At 44.5% G+C, this 21,090-nt stretch overlaps 1 protein-coding gene across 17 annotated transcripts in view; it reads right to left on the reverse strand.

The window, feature by feature from the left end:
* Positions 1–5,202, reverse strand: part of IGF2BP2 (insulin like growth factor 2 mRNA binding protein 2) — a 190,571-nt gene extending 185,369 nt beyond the window's left edge. For 6 of the 17 annotated variants that reach the window (XR_013413747.1, XM_001095005.4, XM_077991990.1 and 3 more), the window contains exons 1-2: positions 4,897–5,202; positions 3,268–3,328 (exon numbers count right to left, since the gene is read on the reverse strand). Coding sequence is in view for 12 of the 17 variants with exons in the window: in XM_001095005.4 (XP_001095005.1) it covers positions 3,268–3,328; positions 4,897–5,074 (239 nt within the window). In the remaining 5 variants the exon portion in view is untranslated. Of the gene's footprint in view, positions 1–1,106; positions 1,239–3,267; positions 3,329–4,896 lie in introns of those variants that run through there. The other 11 variants (XM_077991995.1, XM_077991996.1, XM_077991994.1 and 8 more) reach the window with 5 other exon arrangements.
* Positions 5,203–21,090: the final 15,888 nt, after the last annotated feature.

Here is a 21,090-nt window from a genome sequence, read left to right on the forward strand (position 1 = left end):
TTCTTCTTTTCGGTATTTAATTCAACGATACACAATGTAGTACATACAAGCAAAATACAATTGAGATACTGTTTTCTTTAACATTCCTATAGGAGACCAAATTCATTTGCATTGGAGTGAACACAATTACTGATTTTTAACTCATGAAAGACAAATTCATAGCTTTTTCCTACACTATCTCATAGTATTCACACCATCTCAGTGAAAGAATGTCTAGAACCACTTAGTTACTTCCTAGAGGTGGGCAGCAGTTGCATTTTTCAAAGTTTTGTTCCTCACAGAATCATTCAACTTTAGATACAAAAGCACATTCAAGTTAGCATGTTCAAAACAAGGCATGCAATATGTGTGTATGTGTGTGTGTGTATATATATACGCATATACACATAATTTTTAAGTTAACCTTCATCAACACCAAAAATGAAATTTGTTAAGGAAGTTTCCAAAACTTTTAAAAGCATTTTAAAGCTTACCAGCTTTTTCCTCTTTAATAAACATTTGACCATATGTACTACCAAGAAATACTGATAGAGAAAAAAGATTCAAACACTTTTATTCAACAGAGCCTGAAACCAACAAAGAGAAATAAATGCTTTATGTGTGGTTGACATTAGAATAATTTGCATTTAATAAGAATGAAACATATGTTGTAAAAAGAAAAGAGTTTTCTATTTCTAAGTGACCTGAGAAAATAATGGTATCTAGTCTATTATGCTATTATAAAATGCCAGAATATTTAACAAAAGATACAATTGGTAAGCAAATGGCATGCCAATAATTTCATAAGATAAAAACATCTCCTCCCAAACTATCATTAACTTTAAAAAATCTATGAGATATATTAAAACTAATTCTTGAGAAATCAAAGAAATCACTACAATACAAAGAAAATGCACTCAATTGTTGAATGACTTTTAAGTAAGCAAGCAATGAGGATGAACTGTTTTCTTCCCATTTTCACTTCAACTAACACAAAAACCACATATAGAATTGACTTAACACTGCCAAATTTACTTCTAACTTGTTAATATTCATAGAAATGCAACACAAGAACACCAAAATGTCTCCATATAACATAAAAGCTTTGGTTTCAAATGTCACAGTACCCTGGGTTTAGAAAGCCACCAACGTGGTAGTGTCCAGGACATGAGAACATACAGCTGCTTCATCCCTGAAGTCTGATCTCAGTACACAATACCGGTCATTAGCTATCTCTCCCTTAGCCTGCAGTACAAGTAGCTAATTTCTGCATTTAAACTAATAAAGGAAAGGAAAAAAGATTAAAACCATCCAATCAGAAATGATGCAACTCCTCTACAGCAGCAGCTTATGCATACATTTGGAATGTTAAACATTTTCAGTGTAGTGAATCATACACAGCGCATTTTAATCTACCTCCTGGGTATTTCACATCGCCCACATGCTCAAAGAAATCATCAACTAATAGGGCTGTATAAATCCTAGAATGCTCTTTACTTAATTTATACTAAAAACTGGGGACATGCCTTTAATTCTGAACTCTTAAACAGAATAAGATTACTTAAATGACATTCTGGCTAACAGCAAATAATCTTCATTTTGAAAGAAAAAAGATAAAAAGTAGTACATTTGTGAGAAGTTTTAGGAGCTGTTAATAACTTTAGATAAACCAGTATTGCACGTATACTACAAAATCAAATGCACACTGCAACATGAAATGAGACACCAACAAAGATAAAATTCTAGTGATTTTTTTTTTTTTTTTTTTTTTTACTAATTATAACCCCCAAAAGTATTCACGACCACAAACAGCCAACAGAATTAGACATTTACAGAAACATAGTGTATCAAATATTTGGAGTAGTTATTTCACTGTTCAATATATTCATTCTGCAAATTTTCAAGTGTTATGAGATAGTAATTTATATTTGCAGTAAATAATATATCAGAAAGCTTCAACTTGGACTTCTCAAGCAAAAAATACTATTTTAAAGAAAAGTATACAAATTTAGAATACCTTATTGAAAACCAATTGGTTACATATTACATCTTTCCCAATAGAGGAAAGAACTAGCTTAATATTATACATGAAACCGCAAATCACAACTCACCTTTTTTAAATTAAAAAAACAGGATTTAAGTAATTTTCTCATATTCCACAGAAGTCATTAGCAAATAGTTATTCTGTTGCTTACTTAAAATAAAACATATCTGGAAATGTGGCACACAATTTTTAAAAATCCCTTCAACAACACATCTAAGTATTTATAAAACGAGGGTAGTTTGTTTTAAAATCTACTCAACCCTGGCAAAAATCAGGTGGTTACACTGTTGACTGATAAACTGTAAAGGTAGTAATCAAAAACTTCACTGAACAGCTCCAGTCCAGCTACCTAATGACTAATGGTGAAGAAATGTATGTGAATGGGATATAAACTAAGTTTCGACACACAGCAGAAGAAAAAAATTTAGAATGAGTAATAAAGGGCCCAAATTTAAAGTCCACAATAAACTTTAAACAAAGATGTTTTCTCATTCTCTTCTCATGTTAGCAAATCACTGTGGAGAAATCCAACCTCCACAAAACTTGTTACTCCGTCATTAAAAACAGTGCACTTAAATATAACTATAGATTTCACAAGGGTATTTATTTTAGCCGCAAACATTTCTTACAAGCAACAACAACAAAATGCTCAGAAGCTATACTCAGTAGTCTCAGTGACTGAAAAAGTCCGGCTTTTAACTGCCCTCCAATCCAAACAACCCACTTCTTTAGAAAGCTATGCAAAATATTGACCCCTTACTGAATTATTTTACTATTCAACATTAAACTACCTAAAAGAGAAAAGTAATTAATCGCTAAGTTTAGTTAAGCAATTTAGCTGACATAGTAAATATTTACTCTTCGCATCTCACAGGAAGTCTTGACAAGCATTTGCTGCTATTCTGCTGGGGGTAGGGGCGGGAGATGGGGGTGGGAGGCAATTTTTGATAAACAAGTTACAGGGTCCCAGCGAACTGAACATAGCTAGTGTTCGCCACCCCGACCCCCAATTAGGCACCAGATATTTTCCAAGAACAGTAAACACCTTATATAATGAAAGTAAAAAAAAAAAAAAAAAAAAAAAGTAGCTTTCTAAACTATGCATCTCCACTAACGAAACAAACAAAAGCCCCTTTAAAAACTACCAAAAGCACGTTTTCTAAAGCTGTGTGTATGTTTTTTACTTATACGTAAGGCCAATCGCAAAAAAAAAAAAAAAAAAAAACTAAGCAAAGTATATTTACCTTAGCTTTTTAGAGACTGAGTAATCAACTTCCATGATTTTCCCATGCAATTCCACTTTACCTTTAAAACAGAAATTAAAGCACTCAGAACCTTGCTTAGATCAAGCCCGCGGGGGTCTAGGAGGGGCACGCACGGAACTCCACGCTCGGGCTCCGCCTTCGGGCGCCCCCAAGGGGTCTCCTACCCGGATCGAGCTGGGCGAACTTGGTGCCCAGTGGAAAGAAAGGTGGGCGCCCCGTGTCTCGGGACAAGGCGGGAAGGGTGCGAGCCCGGGTCGGACCCCAGGTATAGCCGTGGGTGGCATTACCGGAAAAACAAATTTAATAAAGAGCGGCGCCAATTTGAAAGGATGAGCTCATTTGAAACTCAAGCTGCAGGGCTGGCGCGGCCCCGCTGCTCTCCCGGCCCCCACCTCTCCATTCCGCTAACCCGGGGCCCGAAGTCTCCACCGGGCTCCCCTCCCTGCCCTCTCCTCCCGGTGGCCCCGAGAAAACGAGCCGAAGCCCCCCGGAGTCCACCGCAGCGAGAGCCCTGTCCCTGCCCGCTCCAGGGTGTCACCTTGGCCTCGCCGCCGCCCCGCCCCCACTCCACACGCCGGTGGGGAAGGGGCTCCCGCCCGGCCGGGGTTCGGGGGGCGCCGGCCGGGGTCCGGGGGCCCGCGCGGCTGGGAGCGGAGCGTGTGCTGGGGAGAGTTGGGGAGTGCGCGCGCGCGAGTATGTGTGTGTGTCGCTCTCCGTCTCCCGTCTGGGCTCCAGCGCGCTCGCGGGCCCCCCGGTCGCCTCTTTCCCGGTTCTCAACCCGGGCCCCCACCGAGTTGAGACAGGGCACCTCGTAAAAAGGTGCTTCTGGCCGAGCGGGAGGCGGGGGGACGGGCGGCGGAAAGCCCCCAGCCCCGAGTTCTTCTCAATAAAATCGGACAAAAAATTCAGAGAAAAATAGGAGCGCTTGAGAGAGCAAGCGAGAGGGGACTGAGGCTCGGGAGAGGACCGAGGGGATGTGCCGTCGTGCGATGGCTGGGGCTGGGGGAGCCCCGAGACCTCGAAGGGGGTCATCAGGGTGGCGCCGAGGGGGTGCCGAAAGTGGGGGGCCGTGGGGCGAGGTGGGGAGGGGGCTCGAAAGGAGAGTGCGGCTCAGGAGACGCCAGAGGGCGAGAGGTCCTGGGCACGAGGCACGGGAAGAGAGAAGGTCCGGCCGGGGGAGGAGGAGACGCTGGATTTGGGGAAGGGGGTACCCTGACAAAGGGGGTGACAGGAAGGTCAGGGGAGAAGTGAGACGGGGGACGCTCAAAGGGTGGGGGGCGGGGGAGCTCAGAGACCAGCCTGGGGCGCCAGGGGAACGAGGGGGTGCCCCTAAGGAGCCGGCGAGCCTCGGGAACCCTCGGAGCGGCACGGGGGGCGCCCCAAGGCTGCGGCCCCGAGGGCTAGGGCAGAGTCCGGAGCTGTGGGGGGAGGGTAGCGGGCCGTCCCAGGAGCGGGCCGGCGGCGAGAGTTGAGGGTCTGGTGCGTGGAAGTGAGCGTGCGGGCGCGGGAGCCGCCGCCGGGCGCCGCCCGCCGGACTCGGCCTCCCTCCCGGCGCCGTCCCGGCCTGAGCGGGGCGAGGCGGGGGAGGGGGCCGCGCTGAGTGCTCACCCGAGAGGGTCTCGATGGCGCGGATGGCCCAGTTCTGGTCTGGGTAGTCCACGAAGGCGTAGCCGGACTTGAGCAGGACCTGTCCCGCCAGGGGCAGCTTCCTGTCCCCAAAGAGCTGCCGGAGGTCGTCGGCGGTGACGGCGGGGCTCAGGTTCCCGATGTAAAGCTTGTTCATCATCCGTCTCTTCCCCGAGAGCCCGCGGCTCCCCCGGCCCGGTACCCGGCGCTCCTCGCCTCCTCCGCTGCCCTCGTCTCTCCTCCTCCTCCACCCCCCCTCCCCGCCCTCCGCCCGCCCGCCACCCACCCCCACCCTCAGCCTGGCTCCCCCCACCGCGGCCGGCCCGGCCCGCCCGGGGGCAGAGGCGGAGGCGGGGACTCGGCGCGGCTGCCTCCTCGGGGCAGAGTCCCGGGCCGGGCGGCGGCGCGCGGACAAAGCGCTCTCTCTGCCTCCCTCTCTCTCCCTCTCAAGGCGGTGGCGGGAGGAGGAGCAGCGGCGGGCGGCGGCAGCGCACCCCGCGTGTGTCTGTGTGAGAGTTTGTACGGGCGTGTGCGCAGCCGAGAGGGAGCGAGCGAGCGCCCCCTCCCCGCCCCGCGCCGCTGCGCCCCTTGCCTCGCGCCCCCAGCGCTCGGCAGTGGCTGCTTGGGCTCCGGCCCCGCGCCAGGCGGGCGGAAGCGGGTCGCGGCCCCGGGCTGGGGCTCCGGGCGCCGGAACCCCGGGCAGGCGCGGCGCCGAGGCCGGGCGAGCTGCGGGGCGGGGGAAGGCGCGCCCCGGGCGCGGGTGGGAGCGCGCGAGGGGGCGACGGGGAGCCTCGGGCGTGGGAGAGAGAGGGGCCGCGAGTGAGCGCGGAGAGGGGTGTGCGCAAGGTGGACCGGATGTGAGTGCGCGGCTACCAGGGTGAGCGGGAAGGTGTGTCCCGGAGGTGAGAGGCGAGAGCAGGCTGGGAGACAACAACTTTCGTAGCGACTTGGCCGAGGCTGGCGCCCTGCGCGTTCCCGGGCCGTGCGCTTGCTCTGAGACCCGATCCCTGCCACGCTCTCCGAGGCGACCGAGCGGCGCGTGTGGTCGAAGGATCACGCGCGGGAGTCGGGACGCCTGGGACCGGGGTCGGCCGGGCCCTCGCGGGCCGTGCTCGCGGGAAAGTGGTTCCCGGTCCCGGGCCTCAGTTTCCCGACCGGAGAGGGAAGGCGGAAGGCCAGCGCGGAGTCACGTCCCCTCCGCCCAGACCCCGCGCGTCCGGAACCCCGCGGCAGGCGGCAGCCTGACGTTGGCAGCTGCTCTCTATTCTGGGAAGTGCCGAGGGCTTCCCGGGCGGCCGCGGCGAAAGCCAGGTGGCGGGTGGGGAAGCGAACGCCGAGGGGCCAGGGGCTGCGGGGAGGCCGGAGCGCTGGGGTCAGCGGCCGGGGTACGGATGCTCGCCGCCTGGCTGCGCGGCCGGTTCAGCTCCAAAGCCAGGGTGGTGGGAGGCGAGGGTGGCTGGAAGCGGAGGAGCGCAGGCTGTGTAGGAGTTCCCCGAGCACTGGGAAGGGCCGGGAGAGGAAAGAGGTCCTTCCAAGCGGAGGAAACAACGTGACCGACGGAAGAGGCAGGGTTGGGATGAGAGCAGGCTGGAGCCGAGGGGCTCGGGCAGGATCCAGACAGGCTAGAGCGGGCTGCAAGTTCCGGGGCCCGGCTGGAAGCCTGATGGTTAGAGCCTGGTCCCGGCCAGGAAATGAAATTCTACAGGAGGGAGAAAAATGGCAGGATTCAGAGGTGACGAGGCAGAAGATTCCAAGCTCTGGACCTCTGGGGGGCCTTTGGGAGAGTTGAAGGTTTGATCGTGGAAATACTGGGTTTTGTGAGGGCGTTGGGGCGCGGGTGCGGGGGGTGTCCCTGGGTGAAGTCACGAATGCAGGAATGGAACAAGTTCGGGTCTCCTGACTGGGTCATGAAGTAGTATTGTCTTTCCCAAGCTTTCCTGTTGGTGAGCGGCGTGGAGGTAACGGGTCTTGCTGGATTTTGTATTTTCCGCAAGTACTCCCAGGTGATTCTGGTCTGGGAAATACCGTTGGAGTGGAAGGCCTAACTGCCCCGGACTCAGACCTTCTCTCTGCCCCCAACTTTGTGCCCTGAGATGTTCCAGCATTCTTGAGCCTAAGTTTCTTCATCTATAAGGAGATAACCAGTCCTCGCAGGGCTATTGTGAGGGCTACAAAATGGGTAACTGCCTAGCGTGTTGAGAAACGGGTGGTCAGATGGTTTCTGACCTGTTTCTCTTCTTTCCACCAGGAAGTCATGAACTTTTAAAAGACTTTATTCTAGAGAAGGAGATCTTCTTAACTAATTAGGTGTCCAGAGGAGAAAATAATGAATCCATTTTCACCTAGATATTTGCAGTTATTTGAATTCTGGCTTTTGTCTCAACTATTCACATATTTTTTCTCTCTCTCTAGAAAAAGAATCGGATTTTACTGCTCCAGGAGTTGAGAATGAACTTGGTTACTAATCCCCAAAGTAATAGATAAACTAGGTGTGGATGCTTCTTTACTAAATTGTATCAGAGAATCACAAATGAACATAACTTGTGCATGCATAAACCTCAGCAGACTGAACTAACCATCTTTAGATTATTTACACACGTGCTCCTAATTGATATGGTCACCTTTATATTATAGGACAGCACGTTTGCTTATTCACGGGTACATGTAAAGGAGAAATGACAGTGGCAGGAATAGTTGGCCTCATTCCTCTCCAACAGGTTAGAAAAGCTGTTTTGTTGTTGTTGTGTAGCATTTTAGATACATCAATTATTTAGTCCTACTGTAAGACGAAAAACAGCTTCACATGGGCAGTAGACAATGTACAGATTCTTGGCAGAGGTGGTGTATCAGTCCATTTTCATACTGCTCTGAAGAAATGCCCAAGACTGGGTAATTTATAAAGAAAAAGAGGTTTAATGGACTCACAGTTCCACATGGCCTGGGAGGCCTCCTCATAGCGGAAGGTGCAGGAGGAGCAAAGGTACATCTTACATAGGGGCAGGCAAGAGCACGTGTGCAGGGGAACTTCCCTGTATAAAACCAGCAGATCTGGTGATACTTATTAACTACCACAAGAACAGCATGAGAAAAACCCACCCCCATGATTCAGTTACCTCCCACCTGGTCCCGCCCATGACGTGGGGATTACGGCAGCTACGTTTCAAAATGAGATTTGGGTGAGGACACACGCAAACCGTATCAGGTGGCTTCTGGTGAACTGTTCTTACCCTGCTTCACCAAGTCACTGAAAGTTTTTTTTTCTGAGAAATAACTGCTCTTTGCTGCACTTGTCAACTGTCCTGCTAGAGTTTTGGAAACAGCGGGGCTGCAGAAGGAGGGCTTGAACTGTAAGTGTGATGGAGGCCATGCTTCCACTATACCCCTGGTTTGCAGCATCTACAGTGCCTTATCTTAGAATGCAGAGTTATTTTTCACATGATAGAGAAGGAGTAGGGGACCTCTGAAGACAATAGGGGACAGCATCCAAATGCAAAACCAGAAATCCAGAGACCTTGCTCCTGCCAGACAAAACTTATTTTCTACCAGTTTTCTCTTGAGTTCCCCTACTTATCCCTCCCCCAGAGAGCTGAAACAGAGATCATCTTGATTGATGTAGACTTGGTTTACGCCTGATAAGCCAAGATTTTATGAACGTTTAACAGAGGTCAGAAATTTAGAGAAAATCTTATAGTAGGCATATTACCTTTTAAAGCATGAATTAACTAATGTTTTCCTCAAGAGTTTCAAAGGCAGTACAGATCCTCATGGTTTCCCAGTGATTCTTTTAGGCAAGACAGTGATAAGGTGGCTGGGACAAGCTTTCTTAATCCTTTTCAGGTAGGAAAACTGAAGCCCAGGAAAGTATAATTTTTTCTTGATCACACAAAGGGCCTGAAACACACCTGGAAACATTTTAGTCTAACAACAAAGAGTTCATAAGTATTAAGTTTTTTTCTTTTTTTCTTTTTTTCTTTAAAAAAAAAAAAAAAAAAAAAAAAAGAGTCTTACTGTCACCCAGGCTGGAATGTAGTGGGGTGATCATGGCTCACTGCAATCTCAAACTTCCAGACTCAAGCAGTCCTCCCACTGTAGTGTCCTGAGTAGCTGGGACTACAGATGCATGCCACAATGCCCAGCTAAAGATTTTTTTAAGAGATGGGATCTCACTATGTTGCCCAGGCTGGTCTTAAACTCTTGAGCTCAAGCGATCCTTTTGAACCTACAAAGCCATAGCGGAATGTTTTTTGCTCGACTGATAATGTAGTCAGTATAACCAGTGTCTCTAGATAATGTGAGAATTTGAAAGAGAAAGTCAAGCCTATTTGCTGGCAGGCTGGGGCATAACCAACATTTGGAGGTAATTTTTAGAAGGTCTTGCACCTGTCTGTGCAACAGGAATGATTTGGTAGTAGGGTAATGTCCCTTAGACCTGGTGCCAACCATTTTGGCACCAGGGACCGGTTTCATGGAAGACTATTTTTCCACAGATGGGTTGGAGGGTGGTTTCATGATGAAACTGCTTCACCTCAAATCATCAGGCATTAGTTAGATTCTCACAGGGAGCATGCAACCTAGATCCCTCATGTACAGTTTAAAATAAGGTTCAAACTCCGATGAGAATCTAATGCCACCGCTGATCTGACAGGAGGTGGAGCTCAGGCAGTAATGCTTGCTTGCTCCTCACCTCCTGCTGTATAGCCAGGTTCCTAACAGGCCATGGTACCAGTCCATGGCACCAGGGTTGGGGACCTCTGCCTTAGACACCTTTTCTTGAGTTGGCATAAGATAATTGCCTTATGCCAGTTACTTCACCTGTTTGAGCTTCAGATTCCTCGTTTGTAAACTAGCCCAATTGTTTCCTCAGTATAAATTCTAGCCCTTCTCCCCCTGCATTTTCATATTATGCAAATGCTAGGCCATTTCAGAATTCTGTCTTTTTGCACATTTGTTCTCTTTCCCTGGAATGCATTTCTTCCCCTGGTAAACTCCTGTCTTCCCCTGACTTGGCCCCATGATACACATAGCACTTCATTCATACAGATAAAAAATATTTTGTCTAGTGATGTTTACAACTTTGTGAATATATTGAAAACCATTGAAGTGTATTTCAAGTGAGTAAATTTTATGGTATGTGAGTTATATCTCAATTTTTAAACATGGAGGGTGGAGGGAAGCCTTCCCTACTACATGGTGGGTTTCTGGAGGAATGAGGTCTTCTCATTTTCCTTTTTGAATTTCGTTTGGCCAGTATGAAACCTGGTCCGTAATAAAGTCTCAGATAATATTGTTGAATAAACAATGACCATCTGAGGTTTGTTCTAAGGATTAAATGAAGATGTATGTGATGGTATTTATCTTGCATGATCCCCTTGTTGAATTCCTTTATTCATGGCACTGTGTAGTGCTAAGCACTGAGGATGCAGAATGAATAAACATTATCCTGATCTCAAGGAATTTATGGTCAGTGGAGGAGGCAGATGTATAAACAGACCATAACATGGCATTAGAGGTGCCACCGTAGACTTTGTGAGCATACAAGATGGAGCATCCCATTCAGCCTAGGGTTGGGGAAGGGAACATTGATTTTGGTTTTGAAGATAATTTTGAATTGATTTTGGTTTTGAAGGATAATTAGGGATTTACTAGAATACAAGGCATAAAAGAGGAAATACATCATAGGCAGAATAGCATATGCAAAGGCACAGACACACAAAGTATCTGTTCCACATCTGAAATCCAATCCAAATGTTAACCCAGAAATGTTTGAGAACAAGACAGAAGAAATAATGCAAAACAAAAAAGATTCCCAGAATCAAAGACATGGATCTCCAGATCAAAGAGGTTTGCAGAAGGCCCAGCAAAATGAATGGTAGAAGATCTAAAAAGCACATCATCATGAAATTCTGAACTCAAATTATAAAAGCATCTGGACAAAACAGGTCGCATACAAAGGAGTTGGAACAGGAATGAGAATGTATTTTCCTAAAACAAAGGAAACTAGGAGTCAATAGAGCAATACCTTTAAAACTGAGTGGAAATTATCTTCAATCTAGAATCCTAAACCTAGTGAGACCATCAGTTTAAAAAGATATGCAAGAATTCAGACATGCCAATTTTGGGGACACTACTGGGAGATAAGTGCCAGCAAAACCGTGGAAGAAGACTACCTGGGATTTGGAAAATAAGGAATCCAACATGGCGGACTCTGAATTTAAAAATCCAGAATGCCTGTGACGCAGCCATCCCAAGAGCAACCAGCACAGATTGGAACAAGAGGATAGATGGCTCAGAATGAGGTCTGCAAGGAACAACAACAACAACAAAATGGAACTCATTTGTATGAGTGCATAATGATTATTTCTGATAGGATGGCAGACATGTTGTAGCATTTGGAAAAAATTAATCACAAGTATATGGAAAGCCAGACAAGTGGGAAAACAAAGAAATCATTAGCCAAAGGAAAAATACGTGGTCATACAAGAAAGGAGCAATGGTCATAGGCTCAACAGTGAAAATGTTTGTACAGTCATAGTGTAAACACTGATGTATTATCCAAACTGCATAAAGAGATCTTACAAATCAATTAGAAAAAGACAACCATTGGAAAAACGAGCAGAGTATGAATGGGCTAATTCACAGAAGATGAAACTCAAGCTCAACTCATGAGTAATTGGGGAAATTAAAACTATTCACTAACTGGGCATGGTGGCTCACGCCTGTAATCCCAGCACTTTGGGAGCCTGAAGCAGGAGGACTGCTTGAGGCCAGGAGTTCAAGACCAACCTGTTCAATAAAGTGAGACCCTGGCTCTACAAAAAAAAATTTAAACATTAGCAGGGCATAGTAGTACATACCTATAGTCCTAGCCATTCAGGAGGCTGAGACAAGAGAATTCCTTGAGTCCAGAAGGTTCAGGCTACAGTGAGCTATGATCATGCCACTGTACTCCAGCTTAGGTGACAGAGTAAGACCCTGTCATTTATACATACATATGTACATAAAATCAAACTGACAAAAATCTTAAAATTCTGATGGTTCAAGGGTCTTGTTGAGGATATGGAGCATCAGAAACAGTCATCCACTGCTGGAAAGAGTATACACAGGTACAATTACTCTGAAGAGTAATTCATCAGTATCTAGCAAAGCTGAAGATACAGGCCCTGAGTACGGCCTGGCAATCTTTCTCCAAGATGGTTATTATCTCACTTTCAGCTTCTAAGTGATCATTCTCCACCCGGGGTCTCAACTGATAACCCTGCTTTCTATTTCACTGAGAGACTAGAAGCAATCAGAAGAGCACTTCAAATATTTGCCCACATACTTGCATCTGTGCCCATAGACTCTGTATTTCTTATATTACTGTGGATGACCATGCATGATTTAGAAGTAAAAATTGATGACTCCAGAGAAAATAAACATCCACACCCTTTGACCTAACAATTTTCCTCTAAAGAAATTCCACATTTTCGCAAAGAAACATATATGACCATTCAATGTAACACTGTGATGGTGAAAAATTTAAATGTCCATAAACAATAAAACTGATACATTGTAGCATAGCTGTAAATTGACGATTATATATTGAGTCAAAGGGGACACATGTTTGTTTATTTTCTCTGGAATCATTACTTTCTCCTCACTTCCGTATGAAATAGGCAACATGCCAACATTAAACACCTAAACAAAAGAAAACCAAACGTATGCTAAGTGAAAAGTTACAGAAGGATGTTATATGATAAGTTTTCTTTCTTTCTTTCTTCCCCGCCCCCCCCACCACACCCCCAGAGATGAAGTCTTGCTTGGTCACCCAGGCTGCAGTACAGTGGCATGATCTCGGCTCACTGCAACCCCTGCCTTCCAGGCTGAAACATTCCTCCCACCACGGCCTACCGAGTAACTGGGACTACAGGTGTGCACCACCACACTGGCTAATTTTTTGTACTTTTGGAAGAGATGGAGTTTTGCCATGTTCCCCATGGTTGGTCTTGAATACCTGAGTCCAAACTATCCATCCTCATTGGCCTCCCAAAGTGCTGGGATTGTAAGTGTGAGCCACCACAGCTGATCTATACAAAGCTGAAAACATGCAAAGCAATTCTGTTGTTGATATGGACACATTTGTGTGGCATAATTGTATAAAAATGTGCATAGAAACAACAAACTCCAAATTGGGGATAACTATTACCTTTAAGGAGGGAGAAAAGGGAATAGGAGAAGATGGAAGGGCACACATAGAATTTCAATTTTTTTGTTTGTTTGTTTCATGGAGTTTCACTGTTGTGCCCATGCTGGAGTGCCATGGCGCAATCTTGGCTCACCACAACCTCTGCCTCCCGGGTTCAAGCGATTCTCCTGCCTCAGCCTCCTGAGTAACTGGGATTGCAGGCATGCACTACCACACCCAGCTAATTTTTGTATTTTCAGTAGAGGGGATTTCTCCATGTTGGCCAGGCTGGTCTCAAACTTCGGACCTCAATTGATCTGCCCACTTCGGCCTCCCAAAGTGATGGGATTACAGGCGTGAGCCACCGAGCCCCACCAATTTTTGTTTTTTAAAAGTAGGTGGCAGGTACGTGGGTGTTACATTTTTATTACTTTTAGACAGGTTAATTCTTGTCAGATGTGCATCATAATCACCAAGAAAACCTTCAAAAATACAGATTCCCAAGACTTACCATGAGAACTCCTGAATCAGAATTTTCAGGGTGGAAGCCCAGGAATCTATTTTTCTTTTGTTTTATAGTACGTTCTTAATATGCTTACCCAGAATCTACATTAAAAAAAAAAAAACAACTAAAAGAATATGTGTGTGTGTGTATATATACACACAATAATAATACAAGATGTCCCATATACTCTTTACCCAGATTCCCCAAATGTTAACATTTGTTTTATCTTTTATGTTTCTCTGAATTATATGCCTAAATACCTCAGTTTGTATCTGCTAAAAAAAAAAAAAAAAAAAAAAAATTAGGCTGGTCATGGTGGCTCACGCCTGTAATCCCAGCACTTTGGGAGGCCGAGGCGGGTGGATCACCTGAGGTCAGGAGTTCGAGACCAGCCTGGCCAACATGGTGAAACCCCGTCTTGCTAATAATATAAACATCAGCCGGGCGTGGTTGCACATACCTGTAATCCCAGCTACTCAGGAGGCTGAGGCAGGAGAATCACTTGAACCCGGGAAGCAGAGGTTGCGGTGAGTTGAGATCACACCATTGTACTCCTGCCTGGCACAAGAGCGAAAACTTTGTTTGTGTCTCAAAAACAAAAACAAAAACAAAAGACAGGAAAAAAAGTCTATTCCCAGTACAATGATAAAAACCAGTAAATAAACATTGATACTATAGTCTGCAGACTCTTCAAATTTCAAATTTTGTGAATTGTGTCAATATTATTATTGCAAAAGAAAATCCCAAATCATTTGTTGTGTATGGTTATCTTGTCTCTTTACTCTCCTTTAATTTGGACAGTTCTTCAGTCATTCTTTGTTTTTTATGGCATTGATGTTATTGATGACTATGGGCTATTTATTTGGTAGAATGCCATTGAATATGAGTTTGATGTTTCCTTATGATTAGATTTATGTCTTGCAGGAATGCTGCAGAGGTTATAATTGTGGTCAGATAATGTGCATTGTCTCTGGAAGCACTTGTTCATTGGTCCCATTTTTGGTGATGTTAACTTTGCTCCCTTGGTTAAGACAGTGTGTCAGTGTGTATCAGGTTTCTTCATTGTAAAGTTACTAAGTATCTCTTGGGGAGATACTTTGAAACTATGTAGATACTCTGTTACTCATCAAAATTTCAACCAAGAGTTTTAGTATCTAGTGTTGAGTCTTGCTTGGATTAATTATTATTGTGGTTGACAAGTGGTAATTCTGATTTCATCATTTCTTTTATATTTATTAGTTGACTTTCTACTGTAAGAGCTTTCCCTTCATCCCATGTATTGTATCACTGTGGACAAATGGATGCTTTTCTTTTCTTTTCTTTTCTCTTCTTTCTTTTTCTTTCTTTCTTTCTTTCTTTCTTTCTTTCTTTCTTTCTTTATTTTCTTTATTTTCTTTCTTTCGTTTTTATGATGGAGTCTTGCTCAGTCTTGCTGTGTCGCTCTGAACCACGTTGACCAGGCTGGTCTCAAACTCCTGACCTCAGGTGGTCCGCCCACCTTAGCCTCTGAAAGTGCTGCGTGAGCCACCACACCTGGCCTGGATCCCTACTGTATTCAAAGTGCCATAAATGTTTACTATTAGTAAGTATTTTGATGCTCAAATTGTCCCAAATTTGGCCAGCAAGAGCTCCTTCAAGCTGGCACTTGTGAACTTCTGTTATTTTAGGTTTGTACTTTCTCTACCTTGACTATAATCAACCACTTATCCAAGGAGTCCAGGTACTTTTTAGTATTTATAAACCAAGATCTGCGTGCTACATAATACTCACTGCTACAAGAATATCATTGATTCTACACCCTCTTAGTTGGAGAAGGTAGGTAATATATTATATACATAAACATACACACAGACCTACACCTGTCTATTCTGGCTGGTGGTGTATTAAAAATCACAAGTTTGGGCTGGGCACAGTAGCTCATGCCTGTAATCCCAGCACTTTGGGAGGCCAAGGTGGGTGGATCACGAGGTCAAGAGTTCAAGACCAACCTGGCCAAGATAGTGAAACCCCGTGTTTACTAAAAGTACCAAAAAAAAAAATACAAAAAAAAAAAAAAATAGCCGGGCATAGTGGCAGGCACCTATAATCCCAGCTACTTGGGAGACTTACGCAGAGAATCACTTGAACCTTGGAGGCAAAGGTTGCAGTGAGCTGAGATCGTGCCACTGTACTCCAGCCTGGGCAACAGAGTGAGACTCCGTCTCAAAAAAAAAACACACACACAAGTTCACACTAATACTTTTTTGGTTAGTTTTGTTTTGTTTTGTTTTTGTTTTGTGATTGATTGTTTTTTTGTTTTGGGTCAGAATCTTGGTCTGTCGCCCAGGCTGGAGTGCAGTGTCGCGATCTCAGCTCACTGCAACTTCCATCTCCCGGGTTCAAGGGATTCTCCTGCCTCAGCCTCCCAAGTAGCTGGTGTTATAAGTGCCCGCCACCACGCCCGGCTAATTTTTGTATATTTGTATTTTTAGTAGAGACGGGGTTTCACCATGTTGGCCAGGCTGGTCTCAAACTCCTGACCTCAGGTGATCCACCCACCTTGGCCTCCCAAAGTGCTGGGATTACAGGTGTGAGCCACCACACCCAGCCCACACTGATACTTCAGATTCCAATGAAATACTGCAAGATTCATTCTTCCCACTTTTCATATTTGTAACTCCTTCAATAGTGAGGAACCTGGCTCCCATTATCTATAATATATTTACTTATTCAATCTTACACACTTAAAATTGGATTGATTCATTTGCTTCTGTTTCTTCTGTTTTTTTTTTTTTTTTTTTTTTTCTGGTTGTTGTTGTTTGTTTGTTTTTGTTTTTGTTTTGAGGCAGAATCTTGCTCTGTTGCCCAGGCTGGAGTGCGGTGGCACAATCTCTGCTCACTGCAACCTCCGCCTCCCAGGTTCAAGCAGTTCTTCCGCCTCAGCCTCCCAAGTAGCTGGGACTACAGGCATGCGCCACCACGCCCAGCTAATTTTTGTGTTTTTAGTAGAGACGGGGTTTCACCATATTTTCCAGGCTGGTCTCGAACTCCTGATCTCGTGATCCGCCTGCCTCGACCTCCCAAAGTGCTGGGATTACAGGCGTGAGCCACCACGCCAGGCCGCTTCTGTTTTTTTCTACTTTATTTCCCACCACCTGCCCCTGCCACTATCCTTATTGATTTTATTTTTCTTTTTGTTGTTAAGTAAAACATTAACAAGATTGCAAAACACAGAATGTATAGTCAGAGGAATTCCATCCCCTCCCCATTCTTTCTATTCTGTCCAGTTCATTTCCTCCCAATCCCTGAGGGTAAACAATTGTATTAACTTCTGGTTTCTCTTTCCTGTGTTTCTTTTTACACAAATGAACATATACATGCATATTTCCTCCTTTCTTACAAAAATGGTAGCATATTACCAATACTCTTTTCCACTTTGCTTTCTTCATTTAACAATAGATCTTGTATCAGTTCATAGAAATCTTTCTCCTTTTTTAAACAGCTGCATAATACTCATATGCCATACATATGGGCATGTCAGTAGCTTCCAATATATTGTAATTTTACAAAAATGATACTATGAATAACCTTGTATGTATGTATTGTTGGAGGTTTATCTTCAGGGTAAATTCTTAGGAGTAACGTTGCTAGGTCAAAAAATAGTACGTGTGCACTGTGCGTGTGTATGTGTGTTAAATATTTATTGTGAAATTCTCCATAGTGATTATACCAGCTTGCATTCCACCAGCACTGTATGAGTGCTTGTTTCCTGACAGCCTGCCAACAAATTCTGTGATTATGCTTTTTACTTTTTGCCAATCTGATAAGTGAGAAATTGTATCTCCGTGTAGTTTTAATTTGTAATTCTCTTATTATGAGTGAAAATGAACTTTTTTTCATGTGTTTAAAGATCATCTTTTTTGTTGTTGTTGGGGATACATTCTCTGTTCATGTCTTTTGCCCATTCTTTTATTGAAGAGTTTTGATCTTTTTTTCTTCTCAGCTTTTATGAGTTATTTAAATATTATGGATGTAAGGTTTTTATCTGTGATACGTGTTACAAATATTTTCTCCCGGGTTTTAATTGTCTTTTGACATTGTTTATGGTGTTTCTTCCTATGGAAAACGTTTTACTTTTATGTAGTCAAGTTTATCAATCTTTTATTCCATTTTATTTAATTTTGAGTTATAGTTAGAATGCTTTCCCCTACCCCAGATTAAAGAAAAATTTACTCATTTTAAAAATAGTATGTGTATGGTGATAGATAGATACATAGGTAGGTAGGTAGGTTGGTTGGTCGACTCTTTTTTTTTTTTTTTTTTTTTTTTTTGAGACGGAGTCTAGCTCTGTTGCCCAGGCTGGAGTGCAGTGGCGCGATCTCGGCTCACTGCAAGCTCCGCCTCCCGGGTTCACGCCATTCTCCTGCCTCAGCCTCCCGAGTAGCTGGGACTACAGGCGCCCACAACCGCGCCCGGCTAATTTTTTGTATTTTTAGTAGAGATGGGGTTTCACCGTGGTCTCGATCTCCTGACCTTGTGATCCGCCCGCCTCGGCCTCCCAAAGTGCTGGGATTACAGGCGTGAGCCACCGCGCCCGGCGGTTGGTCGACTCTTGATCCATTTGGAATGTGTTCTTGTTGACGGTGTGAGGTATGGATCTCATTTTACCTTTTTTTTCTTAGTACCTAATTGTTCAAGTACCATTTATTTTAAAAATCCTTTTGGCCCAGGTGTTTTGAGATACCATCTTTATTACATACTAAAGTTTCATATGTACTAGGTCCTACTTCTGGACTTTCTTTTCTACTGGTCTATCCATATTACCATACCGTACTGTTTAATTATAAAGGCTTTATGGTATGTTTTCATGTCTGGAAGGCCAAGTCCCTCTTGTGACTTTTTTCTTTTCTTAGTATTTTCCTGGCTATTCTTGTATGTTTGCCTTTCTGTATGAAGTTTATCATCAGTTTCTCAAGCTCCATAAAAAGGTTGTTGGTGCAGCCATAAAAAAGAATGAGATCGTGTCCTTTGCAGGGACATGGATGGAGATGGAGGCCATTATTCTTAGCAAACTAATTCAGGAACAGAAAACCAAATACCACATGTTCTCCCTTATAAGTGGGAGCGAAATGATGGCAACACTTGTACACAAGACAAAAACAACAGGCCAGGCACAGTGGCTCACACCTGTAATCCCAGCACTTTGGGAGGCTGAGGCAGGTGAATCACTTGAGGCCAAGGAGTTTGAGACTAACCTGGCCAACATGGCGAAACACTGTCTCTACTAAAAATACAAAAAACCAGCCAGGCATGGTGGCGCACGCCTGTAATCCCAGCTACGCAGGAGGCTGAGGCATGAGAATCCCTTGAACCCAGGAGGCAGAGGTTGCAGTGAGCTGAGATCGCGCTACTGCAAACCAGCCTGGGTGACAGACAGATTCTGGTCTCCAAAAAAAAAGAAGAAGAGGGAAAAACACACACTGGGGACTTTCAGAGGGTGGAATGAGGGAGAGGATCAGGAAAAATAAATAAGTAATGAGTACTAGCCTTAATACCCGATGAAATAATCTGTATAAACAAACCCCATGACCCAAGTTTACATATATAAGAAACCTGCACTTGTACCCCTGACCTCTGTGCCATTGATTTGATGGGAAGTTAACAGATAAGGGCTAAAATTGAAAAATCCAAGAATGGCATAAGCAAATTAGTTAGAAATACATAGATAAATACCAAAGAAGAAAAATCTTCAAAAGTGAGGAGACTTTCTTTTTTCTTTTCTTTTTTTTTTTTTTTGGGGATGGAGTTTTACACTGTCACCCAGGCTGCAGTGCAGTGGCACGATCTCGGCTCACTGAAACCTCTGCCTCCTGGGTTCAAGTGACTCTCCTGCCTCACCTCCTGAGTAGCTGAGATTACAGCCACACACCACCGCGCCTGGCTATTTTTATTTATTTATTTATTTATTTATTTATTTATTTATTTATTTGTATTTTTAGTAGAGATGAGGTTTCACTAAGTTGGCCACGAAGGTCTTGAACTCCTGAGCTCATGATCCGCCCACCTCGGCCTCCCAAGTGCTAATATTACAAGTGCGAGCCACTGCACCTGGCCAAATGAGAATTTTTCTTAAAAAAAAAAAAAAAAAGACTTTTAGTACATATATTAGTCAGGCTCCTGGTAGGAAACAGATGGCTAACTTAATCAGGGTGATTACAAGTCTCATAGAAGTACAGTTGGCCCTCTGTGTTCTTGTATTAACCAGCTGTGGATTGAAAATACTCAGAAAAACGATAAAAATAACAATATAACAACAACAAATAATAGAAATAGGTCAGGTGAGGTGCCTCACATCTGTAATCCCAGCACTTTGGACAGCTGAGGCAGGAGGATTGCTTGAGGCCAGGAGATTGAGACCAGCATGGGCAACAAAGTAAGACCCTGTCTCTACAAAAAAAAGAAGAAAAGTTAACTGAGCTTGACTTTGCACACCAGTAGTCTTGGTTATCTGGTAGGCTGAGGCAGGAGTATCACTTGAGCCCAGAGGATCTAGGCTGCAGGGACCTATGATCACACCACTGCATTCCAGCCTAGGCAACAGAGCAAGACAACATTTAAAAAATTAAAAATAAAAAGGTTACAAATTTTTAAAACAATGTAACAACTGTTTACATAGTATTTACAGTGTATCAGATATTACAAGTAATCTAGAGATGATTTAAAGTATATGGGATCACTTTGGGAGGACTCAGTTGAGACCAGGAGTTCGAGACCAGCTGGGCCAACATGGAGAAACCCTGTCTCTACTAAAAATACAAAAATGGCCTGGTACAGTGGCTCATGCCTGTAATCCCAGCACTTTGGGAGTCCGAGGCGGGCGGATTATGAGGTCAGGAGATCAAGACCATCCTGGCCAACATGGTGAAACCCTGTCTCTACTAAAATACAAAAAATTAGACAGGCATGGTAGCCCGTGCCTGTAGTCCCAGCTACTCGGGAGGCTGAAGCAGGGGAATCGCTTGAACCTGGGAGGCGGAGGTTGCAGTGAGCCGAGATTACACCACTGCACTCCAGCCTGGCAAGAGAGCGAGACTCCATCTCAAAAAAAATATAAAAAGTACAAAATTAGCCAGGCATGGTGATGAACCCCTGTAATCTTAGCTACTCAGGAGGCTGAGGAATAAGAATCACTTAAACCTGGGAGGCATAGGTGGCAGTGAGCCAAGATTGTGCCACTACACTCCAACCTGGGCGACAGAGCAAGACTCTGTCTCAAAAAAAAGAAAAAAAGTGTATGAGAGGATGTGCATAGGTTATATGCAAATACTATACCATTTTATGTAAGGAGCTTGAGCATTCATGGATTTTGGTATCTTCATGGGGGTCTTGGGATACCAAAGAGGATACTGAAGGACAACTGTACTGTTTAGAAGTGTGGGTGGGTTTAAGGGACATAAACATGGGTTGGTGAAGCACCCTGCCACTAGAGCCACAGGGAGCAGTTTCCACTCCTTGGCCCAAAGAGTGA

This window comes from Macaca mulatta, chromosome 2 (assembly GCF_049350105.2).
Source record: "Macaca mulatta isolate MMU2019108-1 chromosome 2, T2T-MMU8v2.0, whole genome shotgun sequence".
In the NCBI taxonomy this organism is placed as follows: domain Eukaryota; kingdom Metazoa; phylum Chordata; class Mammalia; order Primates; family Cercopithecidae; genus Macaca; species Macaca mulatta.